At 30.3% G+C, this 24,631-nt stretch overlaps 4 protein-coding genes across 9 annotated transcripts; all 4 read right to left on the reverse strand.

Annotated features, from left to right (window-relative positions):
* Positions 1-670: 670 nt before the first annotated feature.
* LOC17891953 (alpha-protein kinase 1) lies at positions 671-2,580 on the reverse strand. Of its 2 annotated transcripts, XM_023786272.1 has the most exons (2): positions 1,661-2,580; positions 671-1,630 (listed from the first exon to the last, which is right to left on the reverse strand). In XM_023786272.1, the coding sequence occupies exons 1-2, from the start codon at positions 2,498-2,500 to the stop codon at positions 917-919; spliced, it is 1,554 nt and encodes a 517-aa protein (XP_023642040.1). In that variant the 5' UTR covers positions 2,501-2,580; the 3' UTR covers positions 671-916. The 2 variants fall into 2 exon arrangements, with proteins under 2 accessions (XP_023642040.1, XP_006297419.1); XM_006297357.2 differs by having other exon boundaries at positions 671-2,580.
* Positions 2,581-14,882: 12,302 nt separating this feature from the next.
* Positions 14,883-15,873, reverse strand: LOC17892671 (putative pumilio homolog 21). Its single transcript, XM_023786140.1, is given in 2 exon segments — positions 14,883-15,422; positions 15,424-15,873. Coding segments are annotated over 2 exon segments (990 nt in total).
* A 1,175-nt stretch (positions 15,874-17,048) lies between these two features.
* On the reverse strand, positions 17,049-18,786 carry LOC17892870 (succinate dehydrogenase subunit 3-1, mitochondrial). Of its 2 annotated transcripts, none has more exons than XM_006298465.2 (4): positions 18,490-18,786; positions 17,995-18,071; positions 17,832-17,913; positions 17,049-17,721 (listed from the first exon to the last, which is right to left on the reverse strand). In XM_006298465.2, the coding sequence occupies exons 1-4, from the start codon at positions 18,562-18,564 to the stop codon at positions 17,308-17,310; spliced, it is 648 nt and encodes a 215-aa protein (XP_006298527.1). In that variant the 5' UTR covers positions 18,565-18,786; the 3' UTR covers positions 17,049-17,307. The 2 variants fall into 2 exon arrangements, with proteins under 2 accessions (XP_006298527.1, XP_006298528.1); XM_006298466.2 differs by having other exon boundaries at positions 17,049-17,724; positions 18,490-18,784.
* A 1,685-nt stretch (positions 18,787-20,471) lies between these two features.
* Positions 20,472-24,139, reverse strand: LOC17891973. Of its 4 annotated transcripts, none has more exons than XM_023786492.1 (11): positions 24,090-24,138; positions 23,150-23,251; positions 22,989-23,055; positions 22,195-22,495; positions 22,030-22,122; positions 21,770-21,932; positions 21,503-21,682; positions 21,216-21,356; positions 21,044-21,126; positions 20,875-20,968; positions 20,472-20,783 (listed from the first exon to the last, which is right to left on the reverse strand). In XM_023786492.1, the coding sequence occupies exons 4-11, from the start codon at positions 22,455-22,457 to the stop codon at positions 20,694-20,696; spliced, it is 1,107 nt and encodes a 368-aa protein (XP_023642260.1). In that variant the 5' UTR covers positions 22,458-22,495; positions 22,989-23,055; positions 23,150-23,251; positions 24,090-24,138; the 3' UTR covers positions 20,472-20,693. The 4 variants fall into 4 exon arrangements, with proteins under 4 accessions (XP_023642260.1, XP_023642261.1, XP_023642259.1 ...); XM_023786493.1 differs by having other exon boundaries at positions 22,195-22,463; positions 22,989-23,059; XM_023786491.1 differs by having other exon boundaries at positions 22,989-23,059.
* Between the last annotated feature and the right edge of the window lie 492 nt (positions 24,140-24,631).

A 24,631-nucleotide genomic window follows, 5' to 3' on the forward strand; every position in this document is an offset into this window, starting at 1 on the left:
TAATCTCATGAGTTAAAAAAAATATATATAAAAAATGAATATATAAGCTCTCCATACTAAAAAGCTAATATTTTTGACACAATGTAGATGTTGCATATTAGTTTTTATTACCACCAAATCGTATTCCATAAATGTCACTTATAATCTCCCTTTGGTTATCGTTTTCTCTTCAAACGTACGAAGTTCTATACCAAAAACAAGGACAAACGAGAGAAGGATATCGATTTGAATCCGAATAACAAAGACAAGATAACTTTATTTACATGGACACCTGGTTTCTGGATTGAGACATGTAATTTAATTTGTTAACAAAATAATGAGGACAAAGACTTGAGATGATCATAATAGTGATCGACAATATAATGATTTTCGATTAGTAAAATGACCACACAAAAAAAAATGAATGACGTGGCAAGTATGGATCATATGTATGTGGATTAGTTAGTTTAGTGTGAGAGAGCAAGTCTCTGCTTTCTCACCTAAAACACTCTTCTTTCTTCCAACAACACATGTCCATACTATTTCACTTCGATTGTGGACCACATGCAATGAACATTACACAGATCGAATTTTTTAGTCTTAACCTGTACAGATTATGTCAAATGGATCACTAGTTATATCAAACTCTGTTTCAGTGTGAGTGAATAAAAGATCCATAAAATGAAATATGTAATCGGATAATAATCTTTATACACCACTAAACGGGTGGGTGAACAAGAGACACACGAGACGAAAAGGTCCAAAACAGCATATACTTCAAAAGTTAAGACAGAACTCTCAAAAATTAAATAAAAAACATCAGAAAGTGATTCTATTGATTCATCAGAAATCAAAGATTCCAATTTGATCTTTAAAACACTTCTACACATATATATTATAAAATACTTGGAGATGGATAAATGAGATCATCTCAATTTCACGAATCTGTCACTTTTGGTGCAGCCATGTTAACTGCAACTTTCCCATCTGGTCCGGTTCTCAGATCAGTCGGTTGACCCATTCCCTGGTACTGCTGCTGAGAATGAGGTTGAGGTGGTTGCGGTTGGACCATCATGCCTTCACCAGCCACCGTGTAGTACACAGGTTTACCCATCTGTGAATATGGTTCCTGTAACCCTCCCATCGGGGGACCAACACTAGCCATAACTTGTGTACCACCTGAATAAGGTGACTGTGGTTGAACCACGTTGTAATTCTGCTGCTCCATGTATGCATCAGGATGATGCATTCTCTGAACAGGTGGGTAATAGCTTTGGTTTCCCTGTACTGTCGGTGGTCTCATAACGCTTTGGTATATTGTCCCTTGAGCTTGTGATTGAGCTGGAATCATATACACTTGCTGCTGTTCCGGTATATTCTGTGTGGTGGTAGTTGTGAATACGTTCCCTGGAATGTTGTTGTTTCCTTGCCAGTAGCTAATCGGAGGTTGTGGATTCGTCTGAGATACAGTCGCCGGCGTCGGATTTTGAGCGTATGTTGGAGAATAGTAACGTCCACTTTCATCTTCACTTTTTCTTCTGTACATAGCCTCTTGTTGTTGTTGTTGTTGTTGTTGTTGAAGCAGCTGATTCTGATACATAGCCTCTTGTTGTTGTTGTTGTTGTTGAAGCAGCTGATTCTGATGTATAGCCTCTTGTTGCAGCTGATTCTGATGTATAGCCTCTTGTTGCAGTTGTTGTTGATGATGAAGCTGATTCTGATGTATGGCTTCTTGTTGTTGTTGAAGCTGATTCTGATGTAACATTTGCTGCTGTTGTTGCTCATGATCTCTGATTTGAAATTCCTGGATTTGTCTTTGAATCTCTGCTGGATTTACGCTGTGATCCGGTTGTAACATCCGTTGATCTATGAACATCTGCGGCGGCGTTTCGATCACCACCGGTTCCGGTACAGGCTGAACCACCTTCACTGGAGACGGAGGAATTGGAGCAGATTTCTCCGGTCCAAACAAAAACTCAGCAGCGGATACAGATTTCTCTGATTCAGGTCGGCTAGGGATTGGATTAAGCGTATCCCGATCCGATTTAGTCGAACCTTCAGAGCCAAATCCGCCGGAGATGGGAGAAGAAGGGAAGAGAAACAAACGCATCCTAGCTGGTTTAGAGGATAGACGAAGCAACCTATCGTACTCATGCATCATGTGCTCTAGATCTTCATCGTTAGTCACTGAGATCAACGCATCTAAATCCTCACCAGGAAGCTGATACTTGAACGATACTTCACCTCCTCCGCCGGTGCAGACGACGGAGAGTTTGGAAGCCAAAGCGGGAAATCTGATGCCGCGATCGACGGACATGATTTTGGTATCTCCGTTAACATAAGTGAGCTGGTTATCATGAGGTCGCGGCTGGATCTTTCCGCCGTAACTGCACATGAGCTTCACCTTGTAGCTTTGTTGTTGCTGGTCCTCCCACGGCGGCGGATTTTCAAAGTCGACGTCGCGAGATCTAGGAGAAGATTCAGCTGAATCTGGATACGAGTTGTATGAGAATTTATCCATTTTTTTAAATATCTTCCCTTCTTCTTCTTCTTCTTCTTGCTTAATACATGAAAGCAAAAAAATATAGAGTAGAAATGGAGAAGACTAGGAAGATGGCTATTTTATCACGGTGGTGGTTTTGGGAAATGCTAACGTGACGGGGATAGTGTTTAGTGGTTTTGGCGTGAACTCCTTTGGTTGATTACACGTGGGAGTAAAGTATTGGTTGGAAGTGATAAGAATTGCGGTGACGGGGGTGTGAGGTTAGCTAAAAGTCATATGGACTTTTGCGGCATTTTTGTGAGGGCCCAATTAGTAGTGTTTTAATAGCGTGTTTGAGAGACAACAAACAAAAGCCATAGTTTGGAAGTTTGACTATTTCAATTAGTTAATTTACCATTTTAATCATATACAATGCATGTTCTTTAACCGGTGTCTTAGAAATAAAAGGGCAAAAAATAAATCAAAAATCAATATTAATAAGAGATATCTCTTAGTTAAGAAGTTTTGAAATAATTTTTTAGAGACACATGGTACAAGATAGTTACAAAAATTATTTAAATATGAAAAATTATAAAGTTTTATATAGTTTATAAAATACTTCTATATAATAAATATTACTGGGAGATTCGATACAAATATTTTATAATGTTTTAAAGTGTTTTAAATCTTTTATATAAGCTTTATAAAGTTTTTAAAAAGTTTTTAAAAGGGTTTATAAGGTTTTTAAAAGGTTCTTATAAATTACTTATACGCTATTTTATGAAATATATATAATTTTTTTGTGTATACTTATAAGGTCACACACATATATTTGGATAAATTTCAACATTTTGAATGATTTTTTGATAAAGTTTAAAAATTGAATATTTTAAAAAGTGGTATTTGAAAAGATGTATTTTTGAAATTATATTTCTCTTCCAACCAAAGATCTCTTCCAACCAAAAAAAAAAACTCTCCATCTCTCTCTCTCTCGTTCTCTCACGCAACAAAACAATTTCATCTCTTGTCTGATCTGGTTAAGAATATTTAACAAAACTTTGGCAACAATTAAAATATGATTTGTATTATGTGTTTTTATTATGGTTTAGTTATGTTTATATTATTTGTGTTACAAATTAATAATTTTTATGTTTTATAAAATTTTAGTTTTCAAATTTTTTTTAAGAACTCCAATTAAGAGTTTTACCATTGGAAATGGATAATTTTAATTATCTTCAAAAAATTCTTATTTTCAAAAATACACCATTTATTAGTAAAAAATTACTAAAATTTTTTGATAGTATACTACCATTGGACATGCTCTTCCGCATATATCAAATGTTAGTATTATTTTTGCTTAGAATATTTTCAACACGTAGGACGGTCATGAGCGTACATAATAAATACGTATACCTTCACTGTTTATATTCATTACTAACTACTAAATAATATTACTTATTGTTCAAACTATTTAAGACTGGAATTACTAATGTTTTAATGTTTTAATGTATTTAAATTAAAATAATAAGTTAATGTTTAATATAGTAAATGTGAAATAAGCAATTCTTTTACTAATTGACTATGACATGATTTTTTCCAGTTTTAATTTAAATTTTAATATCTTGAATTATTATACTATTAGTTTAGCTCTAAAATTTAAAAATAACTAATTGTTATAAGAATGAATACATTAAATATATATACAAAATTAATATTTAGATATTGGATATAAAAAAAAGAAATAAAAAAATTGGTCAACAATCGGTCAACGCTGGAGTCAACACCGGTCTTTGCCATAATTATTTGACTGATGTACCAGAACTATAAGTTTATGGTGTTGACTACATGATGTCGTATAGCTGATGCATGTGACCATGCAATACATCTATTTTGTGTAGCTGAATGTACAATAGTATACTTGACATGTGTGATTATGCATTCTCTAATAGTTTGTGTAGCTTGCGATCTTTTTTCCATAATAAAATTATAAGTCTCTCACAAGTGTTATATTTAAAATAAGCAAAAACGAAAACATTCCTCCGCGCTGTAGCGCGGGTACGATCCAAGCTGATATATTTTTAAACAGTAAATGGCGTTTCAAATATTGTAAAGCTAATATAAATGTGATTTCGAACGTTCTGACGGATGTGTTGAAAGCTTTTTCGTCTTACAACATGCATTGATAATTAGTATCACAGAAATTCCAAAAAGAAACGGATAAAATCAGTTTCTAGGATTTTTTTTCGATATCGAGAGTCGGTTTAGGGTTAAAAACTTTAAAAATTAGAAAAAAAAAATTTAATTTAGTTACAATTAACATTATTTTCAAAAATGAAAATTTTTAACAGATAACTAAACTGTTAAATAATCTTATCAGATTAATTAAACCGTAAGAATAGTATTTTATTTATTAAAGTAAAAACAATTGTAAGTTACAGTATTTAAAAATTTAATAAAAATTTAGACATTTAATTGACTACAAGTATACTTTCTTTCTTGGGAAGATTTGCACAACTAACCTTTTTATGATACTCTTTTCTACAAATACCCTCTCTATGTGTCTAATTTCAAAATTATCCTCTTCAATGTACAAAAAGACTAAATTACCCTCCTTTATTATAAATCATGATGAAAAAGGAATATTCTTTCTATTTCCAACAAAAAGAATATTCCTTCCAACAAAAAGAAGGAATATTCTTTCCAACAAAAAGAATATTCTTTCCAAAAAATTTCTGACAAAAAATTTTCCGCCAAAAATTTTAGCAAAAATTTTTCTGCAATTTCTTAAAAATCTTTTTAAAAACCTTGTAAATATTTTTAAATCCCTTAAAAAATCTTTTAAAAAACCTAGTAAATCTTTTAAAAGTTATCCAAAACCTTTCAAAACTTGAGTAAACCTTTTAAAATCATTGTTAATCATTTTATAACATTTATAAACACTTTTAAATCCCTTTAAACCCCTTATAACCGTGATAAATCATTTAATAAAAAATTTTATAAACTTCTAAAACTCTTTAAAAACCCTTGTAAATCCTTAAAACCCATTTTAAAGAACTTGTAATATATTTAAAAACTTTTGTAAACCCTTTAAAAACCTTTGTACACTTCTAAAACCCTTTAAAACCCCTTGTAAGTCCTTTAAAACTATTTTTAAATCTTTGTATGCCTTTAAATACACTTGTAAATCCTTTTAAAAACACTTGTAAATCCTTTTTAAAAACCTTTAAAAATCCTTGTAAATTTTTAAAATCCTTAAAAAATCCTTGTAAATCCTTTAAAAACTGTTATAAACTTATAAAAAACTTTTAAAAACCATTGTAAATCATTTAAAACCTTTAAAAAACCTTTGTAAGCTTCTAACCCTTTAAAAACCATTACAAATCTTTTAAAACCATTTAAAAACTCTTGTAAATCCCTTTAAAAACCCTTGTAAACCCTTTAAAAGACCCTTTAAAAATCTTGTAAACCCTTTAATAAATTTGGCGGGAAAATTTAATAAAAAAAAATTTTTTTGCGGGAAAATCTTTTGGCGGGAAATTTTTGGAAGGAATATTCCTTCCTTTGGGAAATAATATTCTTTCAACTAGGGGTAAAATGTCCATTAAAATTTAAGAGAGGACAAACTTGAAAATGGCAAAAAAAGAGGGTATGGGTATCATAAACATGTTATTGGTATCAATTTCTCTTCTTTCTTTACTAGGTAATGTCCCGCGCATATGTGCGGGTTGTTGTATATTTAGTTAATTAATTTTAAATTATTTATTAGTTATGGAAAATAGAATAAATACACTTCAATGCTTATGACATTTTTACACTTTATTTATTTAAATCATAAAATAGAAGCATACATCTATATCTCTTAAATTTATCCTTTGATTAATTGTTCAATTTTAATAGTAATTTTCTTTAGTACTTTTGAGTTTCTTTTGATAAAACAATAATATTGTTAATGATAAAAATAGAATGATATTGGGAGAATTTAAAAAATACCCTTTTCAAATTCAACTTTTTAAATTTACCCCCTTTTCAAAATTTATCAAAAAACCACTAAAATGTTGAAATTTATCCAAATATGTGTGTAAGCTTATAAATACACAGACAAATTACCTTTATGTGTGTATAATTTTTATTTATTTCAATGTCTTGCAAATTAGTTTGATAATTATATAACAAAACATTATTTTGTTAAAATAATTACATACTTTTGAAAATAAAATAAATAGACATGAATATGTAAGAAAGAAACAAACATCTAAAGTAAAATAATGAAGATGGTTTCTTTAGCTTGATTTTCTTATGGTGCGATGGTCGGAAATCAAAATTTTTGAATCTCATCGATAAAGTAATTTTTTATAGCCATAAAATAATATTATACATATGTATTATACATTTAATATTATAAGAAAACAATTACGAAATGAAGAAGTACATAAAACAAAGAAGAAATATTATTCAAAACAAAATATATATAAGGTTTTAAAAGGTTATAAACCAAATATATATAAGGTTTTAACCAAATATATATAAGGTTTTAAAAGGTTATAAACGGCATTTATAAGATTTTTATAAGGTTTTTAAAAGGTTTACAAGGTTTTTATAAGGTTTTTAAATGATTTTTAAAAGGTATTTATACGGTATTTATGAAATATATATGTAAATTTACACACATATAAAGATAATATGTGTCTTTAAATATAGGGAGAATTTCAAAAATACCCCTTTTCAAATACCACTTTTTAAAAATACGCTCTTTCTAATTTTATCAAAAAATCACTATAAATGTCGAAATTTATCAAAAATCTATGTGTAAGCTTATATTTAAGGGGGAATTTCAAAATACCCTTTTTCCAATACCACTTTTTAAAAATACCCCTCTTTCTAGTTTTATTAAAAAGTCACTATAAAATTTGAAATTTATCAAAAACATATATGTAAACTTATATTTATAGACACAAATTATCTTTATATGTGTGTAAATTTATATATATACTAGGTTCGGACCCGCACGTACGTGCGGGATTAATTTTAAAAACTAAGTTTATAATATATTTCATATGTGCGGAGTCATATTTGTAAATATAATTTTTGGGAATATTATTAACATTCATAATCCAAAGTTGTATTAGTTTAGTATTCTTTTTTAAAAAATGGTTTAAATAAAAAAGAATTATCGGATTTGTTTTTGCTTTGTCTATTTCATAATAGAAAACTCATCCCGTCCTGTCTCACATATGTCATGTTTTTTCATCTCATAATGTGGTTTAAATTATAACTTACTCATTTGTGATTGTATATTTTAGTATAACAGACAGAGAAATAGGTAAAATATTTAGACTCGCACGTACGTGTGTGGTTTTATTGGTAGGTATATTTATTCGTGTAAAATTTCATATAATCGCCCAAAAGTAGAGACTTATACGTCCCGAAGTTGATTTTAATTCAGTTTTTGAGATTTTGAAAATTAAATATAACTACCAATTTTCTTTTTATTTCAACTCGTTATCCAGAATTTATATGTCATATTTGTCAACGATAGGTTGAAATTGTACCTATATATGTGGGATAATATTTTTAGATATTTATCTAGTATATGATTTATAGTTTAGATTCAGTTAGACAGTTAAGGATTTTGTTCTTAACTACTTGATTTTTTTTATTTATTTTTTTGAAACTTACTGACGTAGAAATTAAATCATAAAAATATAATTTATTTATTATTTAGAAATTGTAAAATTATTTAAATTTAATATATCCACTTATTATTTAGTTTTAATGTTAATATATATTATATATCTCAAAATGCAGTTCAAGATTTGATAAAATAATTAGTTAAGAGTTGAATATAGTATTCATATGCAAATTGGCTATGGATGTAGATTTATTTTGTTAAATTGTGTGAAATCTATACTATTAATTGGGAAGGACAACTTGAAGCCAAACACCCCCTAATTTAAAAACAAAATTTCATGAAATATATTCCAATTGCCAAACAGAATTAATGACAGCAAAAAAAAGAAAAAAAAAGAAAAAAAAAAAACAACTATCTATTTATGTAAATTATAATAATCTTTTACCATAAAAAGTAGACAATTAAATTCAAAATTAATTTATAGAGGTTTTAATTTATCGATAAATTAATAATTATTAATTTATAGAGAGATTTTCCTAATTTGGAAAGTGTTTTCAAAAAGATATTTAAAAATAAGATTTAATCATGATAATTAGTATTTTATATAATCATTAACAAAGAAAATAATAATTATTATGTCTTGAAAGAGAATTCTTCCAAATTTTTATATAGTAAAATATTAGAAATAAACTCTAACAAAAAATAATGTATCTATATATACATATATTTTGAAAATTTTATCTAATTATTAATTTATAATATTGATGGGACCATATATTTACAAAGGATTTTTAAAAAAAATATTATCTTATTATTTTATCGAAATGTGTCTAAAATTAGACTAGTCCCAACTTGGGACCGGATAAATTTATTAATTTATAGAGATTATTAATTTATCGAGTATTAATTTATAGAGGTTTTACTGTATATGTAAACATATCTATTTTGAATATACATAAACATATCTAATATTAATTTAATATTTTAATATAATTTCGGAATTAATAATTTATATAGAATGAAATCTAATTAAAAAAATCATCATATATCTAAAAAACAAAGATAATAGCTTATGAAATAATCAACTAATCAAATTATACATAGTATATATACATAACTATCATATCATCAAATTTTCAAAAAAATATAATTTTAAAATATAAATGAAATTTAAATAAATCAATAATTAAATATTTGTTTGCTAAAATCATGCGAATAAACATTCTAGATCACATGAATTTCTTATTTTCACATAAAAAATATTCATATTCAAACTAGCAAATATAGCACAAAAGATATCTACAAAATTTATCATTAATTCAATTAGTTAATGATTTTTTATTTGGTCAAGCAGTTAGTTAATGATTATTCTAAACTTATTTTTCTTATTAATTTCACACAATCTTAACAAAATAAATCTTCATCCATTGGCAATTTGCATATCATTACTATTATCAAATATTAAATAATTGTTTTATCAAATCATAAACTACATTTTGAGATTATAAACATGTAGAATTTCTATTAAGATTAAAACTAAATAACAAGTGGATATATCACATTTAAATGATTTTAACGACTTATTACCAATTTTTAAATAATAAATGGATTATATTTTTATGATTTAATCTAATTGAAAACAAAAATAAAATGTCAAATTAATATGATATAAATGATATAATAAATAAGCATTTACAAACATTATCTCACATATACGTACAATTTTAAACTATCATTGACAAATATAATATATAATTTTGGAAAACCGGTTGAAATAAAAGAATTGGTAGTTATATTTAATTTTCAAAATATCAAAATATTGAAAAAATTCAACTTTGGGACGTATAAATCTCTACTTTTAGATGATTATATGAAATTTTACATATACTAAAATTATATTTAGTTACATGTAAATGGTGTTATTTATTTTTTTTAAAAAAATATAAACTTATAGGAATGGATACGAGACGGGAACATATAATTCGAAAACAAATATTATCTGAATTATTTCTCATAAAAAAAGTAAAATATGATTAGATATAAATATTATGAGACACGGTCATAAAGTTAAATTCAATTTAAACTTTCAAATATAAAACTACGAGTACGATACGGGGACATGTAATTTAAATTGCTAAATTTAATTTCCACTTTCCTATTTATTTCAAATATTTAGACATGAAATGACGGGTACAAGAAGATAACGTATACTTCTGATAACAAAACTACAATAAATCCATGAAAAAAATAGAAATACCTAAATCTTTAGAAAACAAAAAGGCTAAACATGAATCTTTGAATTGAAAAAAGTAATGAGAAATAAAGATGAAACTGAAAGATCAATAAAATTAAAAATCGAACAAGGATTGTGTATGCTAGGATTACAGAGAGTGCCTTGTGAATGAAAATGGTGGGAGCATGTGACTTAGATTGATAATTAGATTTTTATTAGTTTGATAAAAGTAAATATTTAAACGAGGAATACGGGTATCTTGTCTAAATCTTTTACCAAGTTTCTTATAATAAACATTGGCAAATAATTATGTGTTAAAAAGAAACGATTATGGGACAGAAATTTTATGACAGATAGAATACGGGACGGGACGGGACGGGACGGGGCGGGGTGGGACGGAACGGGTCAGGACGAGACGGAAAGGGACAGGACGGGTTTTCCATTCTAAACTACACATAAAACAATTCAAACTAAAGCCATACTCAAATCCGATTTAACATCTCTAAGCAAACAGTTAGAAATGTTTTGATTAGTTTAAAAAATAAACACGTAATATGATTTATCATTTTCATTTAAATAATTTTAAAATTGTATTATATAATATAATATCTATATTTTACAATTGTATGTCTATATATAGTTTATCAAATAAACTCATATAACAAAATTTTACCAAAATAGCATCTACTTAAAAAATTGTAATTTTGTAAAAATAACCCCGCACGTACGTGCGGGTCCATCACTAGTTAATAAGAAAAAGAAGTCTGTAGTAATTACTAACTAATTGGTTGATCCAAAAAAAATCATTAACTAATTGAATTATTTATAAATTTAGTAGATATCCATTTTTAGGAAATATTTCTTATTTTATAGTTAATGTATATATATTTTAGGGAATATACCATTAGTTTGTTATGAGAATTAACTTTAATGATATATTTGTAAAATATTGTCAACTGTTTTAATTTAGTAGTTAATGAGGTACAGAAATATTTGAAATCTTGAAAAAATAACGATCAAACTATTTCAATGTAATTAAACTTTTATTTTTATTTTTGGATAGTTTGTATATTTGAAATCGCATTATAATAATTGAATTCAATATCTTTTTAATTGTTGATTGGTTATATCAAGTGCTAGTTATTAGGGTGATCGGATTAATTCTGTATTTCTGAATAATTTTTTAAAAATTAGGTTTTGATTTTCTTAAAAGGAAAAACGGAAGTATATCATATCTAATCAATATATTTCAAATTCTTTTATTTTTTGTGCTATATTTTTGAGATTTTTTTTTTATATGATGAATTTATGTGAAAATAAGAGATTATATGTGATATATAATGTTTTACATGATTTGAGGAAACAATTTTTTAATTATTAATTTAATTAAGTTTTTTTCTTTAAATCTTTTTAATTAGTTATTTAAGACTATCTTTTAAAATATTTGATGATATAATTAATTATGTTGTATATTTCTCCACATTTGTTTTATAATCAAACATATTTTTCATAAATATAAATTATTGTTTAAATAAATTATTCTAAAATATATACTTAATATTAAATATGTTTACATATGTTTAATTTCGAATTTAATTGTCAAATTTTTATGGTAATAAAATTAATATGATTTCCATAAATATAGATAGTTTTAGTTTTTTATTTTTTATTTATTTAATTAAACATTTTTGCTGTCTTTTAGTGTGTTTGGTTACATGGTTGGGATTATATATTTTGTAATATTTTTTTTTCAAGTTTGTTTGGCAACAAAGACAAATAATGCTCCCCAATTAATAGTATAGATTTCATAAATACCGTATAAATACCTTTTAAAAACCTTTTAAAAACCATTTAAAAACCTTATAAAAACTGTGTAAACCTTTTAAAACCCTTATAAAAACATTATAAATGCCGTTTAGAACCTTTTAAAACCTTATAAATATTTGGATTTAGTCTCCCATTAGTAATGATGACCTCGATATACCTTTTTAACCATATAAAAGTTTATAATTTTTCATATTTGAAAAGGGGTATTTTTGAAAATGGATAGAAAAGATGGGTATTTTTAAAAAGGGGTACACCAAAAGGGGTATTTCTCAAAAATTCTCTATATTTAAAGACACAAATTATCTTTATATGTGTGTAAATTTACATATATATTTCATAAATACCGTATAAATACCTTTTAAAAATCATTTAAAAACCTTATAAAAACCTTGTAAACCTTTTAAAACCTTATAAAAATCTTATAAATGCCGTTTATAACCTTTTAAAACCTTATAAATATTTGGATTTAGTCTCCCAGTAGTAATGATGATCTTGATGTACCTTATCAACCATATAAAAGTTTATAATTTTTCATATTTAAAAAGGGGTATTTTTGAAAATAGATAGAAAAGATGGATATTTTTAAAAAGGGGTATTTGAAAAGAGGGGTATTTATAAAAAGGGGTAGACCAAAAGAGGCATTTCTCAAAAATTCTCTTAAATATAAGCTTACACATAGATTTTTGATAAATTTCGAAATTTATAGTGATTTTTTGATAAAATTAGAAAGAGGAGTATTTTTAAAAAGTGGTATTTGAAAAGGGGTATTTTTGAAATTCCCCCAATATATAATCAAACTCTTATAAGTTACAATGATATCTTAATTAAGCTTTTAAATACAAGAACATTAAATAATAAAACAAGGAAAATATTGAGGGCATCAGATATGGTGGAGGAAGATATAAGAATAGGTATTTATAGGATAACATATTATGTAAGTTACAATTCTAAAATAATTAAATTAGAGGAGTTATAATTATAATTTATAATGTGTTAATTGAAATTGAATGGAGGAAACAAATAGTCAATTCACAAGTTATATAATTTCAGTTACAATTTAGTAGTAAAGTGTGGATTTCAAGTATGAATTAAAGTATATAATTAAATGTGTTAGATATTTGGTTTAATTAAAAATAAATATTATAATTAAAAAAGAAATGCTAAATAGACCAATAAGGAGAAAGTGAAACCTTAAAAATTCCCAATGAATAATTTTATTTTTTAATCTCTTTTTATATTCCACTTAATTTAAGTTATATCTCTTGGTTTAATTATATTTTTCATCCTTGTAGTATATATAATAGATAGAAAATTGAATATACAATTGTTTTTTAGATAGAAAATCAAGTATAAAATTCAAAGTTAACAAAAATTATAATATTCTATATATTATTAAAATTTAAATATTTTAAGATGCCAAGCTACCGACTCACTCTCTTCAATCCAAATAATATAATTAATTTCATTATCATCTCTCAGTAATATCTTTTATTTAATTTATAATCACGACACACCTTAGTCCATCTTTTTTTTTTTACTCTTTCGTTGAATTCATTACCATCTTTCTATAGTGTGTTATGTCTCAATGTACTTCCCTAAACGATTTATATTATACATACATGATTACTAATTTCAGCAAAAGAGAATCAAAATAAACAAATACTGTACCTATGAATCTATGATGACCGATGATTCCATCCCAAACTCATACTTCCATATTTTAAAATTCAAATTTTATTAAACAGTTGTTATTATTGAACGCCATGTCCGGGTCTGTCCAATAACAGAGCGCCATGTCCGGGTTCGTCCAATAACAGAAAATGCTAAGCATTTACTTTTCAAGGCTGAGGGAAAAATCGTCTAATAACTCTTCAATGTGGCATGTTTTGAAAGGTGTTTTTGATAATGACCGTTTAAAAATTTTGAGTTTACAAAATAGCACAGCCTATAATATTCCCTTGCATCATTCTTTTTTTTTTAGCGTTGGATGATTCGATTAATAAGAAGAAATAGTTCGATACAACAAGAAAACATGATAAAACCATAAACCGAAAATTAAAAGCCACGCTTTTTGTCTCTTTCGATGCGGTTTTGTAACCAAGACGGGTCTACTTGAGCCATGCATGAAGTCAGCCGCCCATCACGTCTAACACTACAAGTGTGTGTTAGGTGAGAAAGGAGAGACTTGCTCTCTCACACTAAACTAACTAATCCACATACATATGACCCATACTTGCCATGTCATTCATTTTTGTTTTGGTCATTTTACTAATCGACAATCATTATATTGTCAATCACCATGATGGTCTTTGTCCTCATTATCTTGTTGCCAAATTAAATTACATGTCTCAATCCAGAAACCAGGTGTCCATGTAAATTAAATTATATTGTCTTTGTCATTCGGATTCAAATTGATATCCTTCTCTTCCCCCTTGCTCCCAAATTTGTCTTATCAAATTTTTATTTCTTGTCTTTACATCATCAATGCATGTACAATCAGATTGGTTTCTAATTCGGATATTTGCTAGCAAAGTCCTCCAAAATTTTGGTTTGATTATATAAAAAAAAAAAAAAAAAATGAAAAAGCAAGACAAATATTTTAAAGTTTTGGCATAAAATAGCAGGTGTCTTATTAGAAACCAAAATCCAATAACAACACAAAAAAACATAACAGCACTACGATAGACTAGACAATGAAGAACCATCACAAAACTAACCAAAAAGAAAACTAACTAAAGACATCTCTCGATATCTTCTTGAATCAGTCTTACTATATTCTTCCCATACCCAATCTTCATCGTACAAAAGTAAGGTCTTAGCTTCTCAATAAACTCTCTCAACAATGGAGTCATTCCTTCCTCCTTCATCACTTTCAACGCACACTGTGCCACAAAGTTGCCAAACTTGTCATTGGCCATTCTCACCCATTCTTGATCATTCCCTCTAAACTCCTCCAACACTATCTCTCTCGCAAAACACGACTTGAGACACTTCTCCACCACATAGCTTCCTTGTCTCTCCTTGGCCAACCTGAAGAAACATCCACAGAGCCTCTCCGCGATTGCGGCTGTTGCACCCGGGTTCTCAAGTGTCAGAAAGTTCTGAACAACGTGTGTTCCGTAGTGATCAAAAGATAACCAGTCCGCGTTCTTGGCGACTCGCTTGAAGATTAGGTCTCTGTATTTGCCTCTGATCTCTTGAAACACCTCGTTTAGGGCAAGGCAACCGGTTTCTACCCTGGCGAGGTCTAGAGTGCATTCGTAAGTGAGCTTTGTAGAGCGTCTCTTTCTTGGTTTTATCGACGACTCGTATAGCCGAGTTGATCAAGCCACGACTGTACTTACTGGTCATGAGCGAGAAGAAGTTCATAGAGACAGAGAGGAATATGAGATGGTCTAAGGCAGGGCTGCGTCTAAAGAGGGTTCGTAAAGCATGCGAGCCGCTTTGGTTCGTAGCCAAGTCAAGAAAAGCGCAGTTGTTTGTGGTTAACAATGATCCTATCTCAAACAAGTGGCTCTCCCTCTCAGCCGTTGGATACGTATCGAGACGTTGGAGGAACTTTTGGAACTCACAGGAACGTTCTGAACACGTCGTCATGCCCAACAGTCCTGATAGAACGTTATGATCTTTGCCATAGAGATCCATATTCTTGAAAGCGGTGAAAACAAGATCATCGTTGTCCTTGTCGTTAGGCATAGGGTTTTTGCCATTGTCGTTCGACATAGCTTGGATTGCAAGAAAACAAAGAATGCGATCTGTTAAAGAAGGCTCGAGCGTTAAAAGAAGAGATTGTGTGTTGCAGAAGTGTTTGCGAGGGTTTGTTATATAAAGAAGAGGAGATTGTGTGTTTGGAGATGGAATAGGAATCGCTGGAGCTTTGATCTTAAGTCATATCGGATTTGGAGATACTACTTTGGAAAGCTCTTCCTTTTCCGGTAAGGATTCGAAATATAAAATTCGCGTAGTACTGTATCTTCGTTTTATATACTAGCTTCCAGAGTTAATAAACGGGAAAAAAATACCTAACTACACGAAATATGCTACAATACATGGTCACACATTCGAAGTTTTAAAATATATCCCTAACTACACAAACTGTATGCATCGTATGCCCACATATACGAACTGTATATAGTCTTGTCGCCAACATCAAAATACTTTTTTCCGGTACATTTTTCGCCGGAATCCAGCGTTGACCAGTTTGACCGGCATTGACCAACATTAATATTCAAAATTTTTTTTAGTTTTTTACTTTTTAGAAAATTATGTTATTGAATCATTTATAATATTGTATAATTAAAAAATATATACAATTTTTAATATAAAAATATTTTGTATATATATATTCAATGCATTGATTTTTATAATTAGTTAGTTTCGATAATTTCAAAACTAAACTTAAAAAAAACCAATTAGGAAAAATAATTAAAAACAGAAAATTTTTCTATTTTTTCTCCATTGAATATATATACAAAATATTTTTATATTGAATATTGTATATATTTTTTTTAATTATACAATATTATAAATGATTTAATAACATAATTTTCTAAATATTAAAAAAATAATTTTTTTTTTTTGAATATTTATGTTGGTCAACGCCGGTTAAACTGGTCAACGCCGGATTCCGGCTAAAAATGTACCGGAAAAAAATGTTCGTGATGTTAATGACATGACGACGACGTATAGTTCTTGATTTCTTTTTGCATTCGAAATATATAAACATTTTGACGGCAGATAAAAAAGGTATATTAACTGAATCATTATCCTGAGTACTCTGTATTGTGTATTGAAGGCCAAAATGAGACATTTACTCTATGATTTAGGATAACAAGCGAATGGAAGAAAACAGATTTGAAGTTGAGAAATTTCATGAAGTTAAACATGCTGCAGAGGAGTATAACGTAGAAACAGAACACTGGGAAAAATTTATTACTCGATTTAACCTCTTCAAAATGGTCGGAGAACAAAGTAAAGCAAACAAACATAGCCTTAAAAAGCCTAATATCCAAAAACAGGTGTGAAATCTTTGCCTTCTCAAGACAGAGTTTGACAAATGTTTCTTGTCTCAGTCTCTTTATTAATCTTGCTCATATCAAAGACACTCTTACAGGAGACTTTGGCGGCTTCATCGAAAGAACTTTGGGGAAGGTATTTTTAATGGGTCAGGAGTGAGTGAGTACTCTTGATAGTATGGTAAATAGCGGCTAATGCAGTAACCGAGGTGATGATTGGAAGTTGCTGTTGTGTATGGTAAAGGACTTGGTAGAAGCTAGGGTAGGAGAGGCAAATCATACCCATTTTCAGGTAGAGAAGGTAGCCAGCGAAAGTGACTCCGGTCAAGTAAACCCCTGAGATTCTGTTGAAGATCGATAACATTGAGTTCATCTGAGGCTGATAAACGGGAAGGTGAGGAGATAAAGGGCGAAAGCTTTTGGTTTTCGGTTCCTCGTATGTTGTCTTTATATCCCCTGAGATTGTAGAGAACAAGCGTCTCGATGTTCCCACATCAAGAGCTCGGAAAGATCGAGTCAATTGAGCTCCAACAGTTACAGTTTCAGTAGCTTTTGACTGCTGGAAAAATCGAGACAATGATCACCAGGCAAAAAGTATAAGTTAAGCTGCTCTTAAACATGACAAAAAGTAAAGCAACCAACAAAACATGGACAAAGTCCTCCTACCTCTCTTTCCTCTCTAATGTCATTGCTTGTGTTGTTAGTGCCCAAACCAGTACCAAGAATGTCATTCACAACAGGTTTCGACCTATGATAGAAAACAGAACATAGTAAAAAAGATATCTAATAGGTAGGTATTTAGCATCATCAAGAAACAAAAGAGACGTACCCAAAAGCTCTATACAAACTTGCATAGTTTTGACCGGGACATGAACTACCCAATGAAGGCTGAGCGTTACCAGCAAGCTGCAAAACAAGAACGTTTCAAGAGCAGTTAAGACAAACACTTACTCTACGCAAATACATTTGAATACAGAGCTAGCCCTCTTCTCTTCTTCATCCCATATTAAACTCAAATTACAAGCTTTTCAATTAAACCAGAAGCACAACTCTCAGATATTGCTAACACTCTCGCCATTATTAGTTCATTTGTCTTCTTCCTAACAGTCTCAAGATTTGCGTCTACTTACACAAACGCAGGCACACACAACAAATCTCATGTTCTCAAATTTTTGTGTATATGAGATGAAATCATGAAGAAGCAAAGACAGAAACTAAACGAGATTCCACAAACACCAAATTTCAATAAGAATAAGTCAAATCGGATCATGTAGTTAGAAACTCTGATATCGTTTACAGATCTTGTAAAGAAAGAAAGACTTACGAATTTGTAAGCTGAGAAAGGAGCGGACGCGACTTCTCGGCGTCGGATTGAGCGGAGGAGAGCTGCTGTAGCCATGGTTTTTTTTCGAAATTCAAGAGCTGCTCGATCAGAGTTTAAGGAAGACGCAAAATGATGCGGATGAAATCGAAAGCTGTTTACTAGAGAAAGATGGAAGCTTTTTAGACGGTGATACTTGTCGACGTCGATGCCCAAATATAATTTGCTTAACCTCGGCAAACAATGTCGTTAACTCATAAAGCGAAAAGACCAAGCACAAGGAGGTGATGTTGCCAAGGCCTGGGCAAAATACCCGGACCCAAAAATTCGATCCGAATCTGATCCGAACCCGAATCCGAAACCTAGAAATATCCGAACGGGTTCTATATCTCTAAACCCGAAAATTCGAACTCAAACCTGAACTGAACCGAAACCCGAACGGATATCCGAATACACCCATAATATAAATATATAATAATAATTTATTAATAATATATATCTATTTGTAATAGTCTAAAGTAAAAGATATCCAGCTTTTGTATATTTTGATTGTTATAGAGTTATTAACTTTTTAAAAAATAAATTTTAGTAAAAATTTATGTAGGTTTTGCAATTTTTTTTAGTTGTTTGGACATATTTGGATACTCAAATTTTGAATTTTGAGAATTTCAGGTAATCTGAATCCGAACTCGAAATACCCGATCTGAATTCGAAATCTAGATATACTTGAACATGGTTTATATCTTTAAACCCGAAAATCTAAAATACCCGATCTGAACCCGAGCGGGTACCCAAACGTCCAGGCCTAGTTGCCACATGGAAGAAGGAAAATACTTGAATCCCTATATTAGTAAAAGAGAAGTACAAAATAAAATACGGGTCGGATCAAAGTTCAAAAATTAATCCAGTTTCATCAATTGGATAATTCAAAATTGGATATTTAATTGGGTTTGAATACATACATCAGATACTTCCCATATCTAATTTTTAGATTGTATTATTTCCATAACTAATTATAGGATTTCCTAATATTTTTCTAACTAATTTAATATAATCTTTTTAAAAATTATTATTCTTATTTCACTTTTATTTGATCTTATTTTAATTTATGATATTATACTATATAATATAAATATATAATAATAAATTAACTTTTTTGCATATGTTGCAATTTGAATTTTTCAAAACGGACATATAATACTCAACTACACTCGGTTAAATAATTTGGACAATGGTTTAAAATCATTATAAGTATGACCAATATTAAAACCATTGTTACATGAGCATATTTAAATTTTCAAAAAGTATCAAAATTCTACAATATTTTTTGGAGACATAAATGTAATTTTGGAGACATCATTTTTATTGATAAAATATATTATATATCAAACTATGTACATTTTAGATAGTTCACGGATAGTTTGTTAAAATCACAATTATAATGATAAAGCGAGTTATGAATAATGTTTTTTACAAAATGAATTATGTTACGGGTTGGTCCTTCAAAACATATATTATAAATATGTAATTTTTAAGTATATTCCTACTTCTACTACAAAAATGGTCAAAATGAAAATTTATCAACAAATATTATTTCGTGCTGTTAAATTTTTACTGTGTTTTTAATTGTATCAAAACTCAATATATGATTATTTACTCGATTTTTTCCTTTATTGTTTTATTTAAATTTATTATACATATATATAATTTACCGTAATCGACTGCATTGCAATAAAATTAAAATCTAACATATTATAATCTGTTAAAAGTTAGATATATGTAATTATTCCAGTTCGAACCTACTTTGCAGGTAAAGTCAATTTTTATAGAGTATTGACTACAAATATAACGTTTAGGAAGTATGAGGAGATGAATTGCAATTTGTTTTATAAAATTAGTTCGATCGAAGTATAAAGTGTTATTAGACATTTACACTTCTTGAATTTTAGGCCGTTCGATCTCACCGCCTCATGCGTAGCGGTGCCTAGACCAAACTTAACCAAAATTTATTACCAAAGAGTTATCCAAAATGCTATTCGGTTTATGTACAACGAACAAAACCGGCTCAAGAAAGGAAATGAGTGCTTCGTTGATCCTTCTTTAAAACAACCCTCTCTGATGACCAAACTTGTCACTGGAGTCTTGAATTTGGCGTCTAATTTCAGAGACTTGGCCTTTAGATTGGTCGCAGACGCAGAGGAGTGTTTTCATGGTGGATTCGTCGAAATCCATTGATTATATTCATCCATTCTTATGATAAATGAGCTTGAACTAGATGTTCCACCTCCTCCATAAGCCTTTTTCCAAATTATAAACACATGACATATAAGTCTAACTGATCCAATTGAAAACAAGAAGTTACAGTCATTTTTTAAAAAACAAACAAACCTTGGCAACTTCAGATGTATCAGTTATATCATCAGTACTTCTCAAGCACATTTTCAGATTGTTCCTTTGCATATATGTAACAGCTCCTATTGGCCTGATATCAAAGAGATGTTACCACTTTTCTAATTTTTATTACAAGCAAAAAGCGTCATAAGGAAATTAAATTAACCTTAGACCAGCTACAGAACTTTGTAGACTAAGTAACTTGCCAAGTTCATCACTTAGTTGAGTGTTACCATCTGCGCGAATCCCCTATGAATAAAACAAAATCTAGTCTGTCTCAATCAATGATTTTCAAACAAAAAGAGGATTTTGATGGGACAAAAGAGAAAACTAATTACCAAACACTCTCCATATAGCCCTCTTCCCAATCTGATCTTGGAAACCTTATTCAACTTTAGCACTTTCTTTGCATCAGTAAGCCGAGATGAAAGATATGAATTCCCATAAGCAATGAGATCCTCCGAACTCATTTTTAACAACTGTAATATAGAGACACGAAATCATTCACTGATATATGGTATAAGGACATGCTCGGATTCAAGATTACTGATTCACAACGAGGAAGAATATGTAGAGGCAAAGTATCCCAAAAAAAAAATCGAAATGAAGCATCAGATATTCAGACCTGTTCGTACATGTAAGGATTGGTGATACAATTGATCCTTGAACGCCAATCCTGGAGACCGAAGCTGAAAGCTTTGATATCTGGTAACCTCCATCGTCGAAGATCAATATCTTCAATGTAATCAAGAACTGATTCAATCCGAGCTTCGTCTTCTACACTTAGCAAAATAGGAGCTTCTACCTAGCCAATACATAAAAATATACATGACTCTTGTGTAAATACTAATCAAAGCAAAGTCCATTACTCATCATCATTGTCCTGACTAACCTCGGAAGATGTTTGATCTATGAGTTTACTGGAGAAGTACTTGTACACAGCCTTTGAGCTACTCACTTCAGTATCAACTTTAATCTTAAGCCTCTTCTTATGCTCTTCCTTTATCGAGCCAATCCTTGTAAATGCCGAGTTCCGATGATCAAAACATATGATCCTAAAACCCAAAAGAACAAAATTAAACCGCAAAGGAGTTTAATTTTTGAACCAAAATAGTTGTAAAAATAACAACATCTCACTGAACTTAACCATACTCGCAAGCTGTACTCCGGCAAGCAAAGTCTTTTGAAACAGCAAAATCGAGCAGATAACACCTCTTGAACCCCTCCAAACACAGATCCTCAACCCTAAAAGATTTACCAGTAACATCATACAATAAACCTGAAAACTTATTGAGTCATTTGGTGAGAAATGTTTACCTAAAGGGTACGATGGAAGAATAGGGTAAGATGAGACAGGGAAGAAGGAGGCGAGAGTGGTAGCGATGAGCGAAGAGAGCAGAAAATGCGCCGGAGAAAGAAGGATAATTGTATAGCACTAAGTTTGGTACTTTCTCTTCCAACGCATTAGCTATGGCTTCGAGCGCCGCATCAGATCGAAAACTCCGGTTAGCTTCGAATCGAGGTTTATAAGAGTAAGAAACCGCCGGCAAAACTCTCCCGGAGAATCGCCGGAAAATCATCAAGTGCTGAGATTTTGGTAAGGTTGACGAGTGAGATACTGAAGGAAGCGGAGATAATTGGATTAATTGCATTGAACAGCTTAAAGTTTATAAATATTCTCAATTTCGCCCTTTTGTTTGTTATATTCTTTCAAAACTCCTATAAGGCTATAATGTTCTTCTCTTTTGACATCAAATCCCAAACAAACAAAAAATAAAACGCCTTAAATAAAACCATGACAAAAATCCATCTGTTTATGATAAGAAACATGACAAGAAATATTAGTTGGCTAACTCACTTGGCTAACACATGACAAACAAAACAATAGGAGATTGATTAGTTAATCTTGTTAACTGAAAATGTTAAACTACAAAAATATTAGTTAACAAGTGGTAGCTAGTTAAAGAAATCTTCATAATAACTAGTATGCATAAAGAGTTTCACGTTTTTGGAAGGCAAGTGTTAATTAGTTTAAAAAATTGTTAACTAGATTGCATAAGTTCGAAACCAAATGTTAAACACCAAACGAGTGTAGAGTTGGTCATGCATACGTTACTAATTACTTATCTTGATATTATCATAACGACGTTGATCTTCAGCCATGTGTTGGAGGAAATCCTGGCTGAAAATAACAATTCAAATCATTGAGTTAACACACTTGGACAAAACACAGTTGAACACAATTCAACACAATGTGAAACCGAGACAGAACCTGTGTTTTAAATGGCGCGAGGCGAGGTAAGGCGATGAAGGGCTGGTTTGAGCCCTGAGCCTAGGTGCACTTCGCTCCGAACCTTTGGTATCTGAGGCGCAACTAGACAAGAAAACATGAGGTTAGTTATATTCATTGATCTCTAAACCATGTGTGAGTTTAAAACCATGTAAGAAGGAATAAAAAATGTGGATTATCATTTAAAGAAGAGAGAAAGAGCAATAGTTAAAGCCATAAGTCTGAAACAGAGAATAAAAGAAAAACTATTGTGAGAACTGAGAAGATGAAAGAAACTGAGACAAGTAACCAAAAGCACAAATACACAAGCTAGCCTGGGAGAAGTGATTTCGAAGCTGAGACAGAGCCCAGAGTCCAATCAAAGGTAAGACCAACCAAGGCGGCGAGACCACTTTTGAATCACACAGACCATTATCCTCTCAAACCAACACTTTTCCTTCTTGTTGTAATCAGACCGTAATCAAACTAAAAACCCTAGACTTTCAGAAATGTTTCAACTCAGGGGCTGTGCTGCTAGGTTGTCGTATACCATCGAAGTACACTAGTCCCCACCCGGTTTAATGTCGATGGTATACGACATAGGTTATAAAAAATTGAATCATCAGAGAGCGGAGAAACAAACTGATTCAACATGAAAAGAGGGCAGCACAATCTCAAATTCCAAACAAACACAAAGCCCAGAGAGAAAGGGAGATAGAACAACTCACACGATGAGAAAGCTCCGTGCTTGAAATTGGTTTATCTTTCAGGAGAATCAACCTAAATGCAAGAGCGACATTTGAATCAAACTGAAGATCGCCCAAATTGGAAAAATTGATTTGATTTACACAAGTCAAGAAGAAAACCCAGTTCGGGACTTAACTCACGGTGCAATGTGATGATAGTGGGCAAGAGAAAGAGAGAGACAAAGGAAGAAACTTACCGTGTAAAAGGAAATTAAAGGGCGAGTGCAGATTCGAGATTCGTATCGGTTCTTGGCAGCGAAGAAGACGAAAGATTTGATATAGAGGACGATGATGAATGATGAATGATGAATGATGAATGAGAAGAAAAAACAGAACCGGGTGGTGAAATCGGGGCTGTGTCCTTAATACCTAGTCGGTGGTGCCTTTCATGCTCGAGGAGCTGATTTTTTTTAGTAACCACGGTCTATCCGTTGGGCTTTTAGAGGAGTGTCTATATTTTTTAGGCCATGAATGGAACGAGATTTCAAAATAGATTTTAGCTTTTAGTTTTTGTATTTTAGTTTTTAGTTTCTAAATAGGATAATTGGTTTCTGGTTTTTGTTAAAAAGAAAAGATAAAAAAGAAAAATTGAAAAATGAAAGAAAATATATTGACGTTGAAAGAAACCATCAAAATGGGTTTTTGGTTTTTCTTTGAAAATGAGTAAAATCTCGTAGAAAGTAGATTTCCTATTTTTTAGGAAAACCAATTTTGTAAAATCTTGAATGGCAACAAATTA

This window comes from Capsella rubella, unplaced genomic scaffold (genome assembly GCF_000375325.1).
Source record: "Capsella rubella cultivar Monte Gargano unplaced genomic scaffold, Caprub1_0 scaffold_3, whole genome shotgun sequence".
In the NCBI taxonomy this organism is placed as follows: domain Eukaryota; kingdom Viridiplantae; phylum Streptophyta; class Magnoliopsida; order Brassicales; family Brassicaceae; genus Capsella; species Capsella rubella.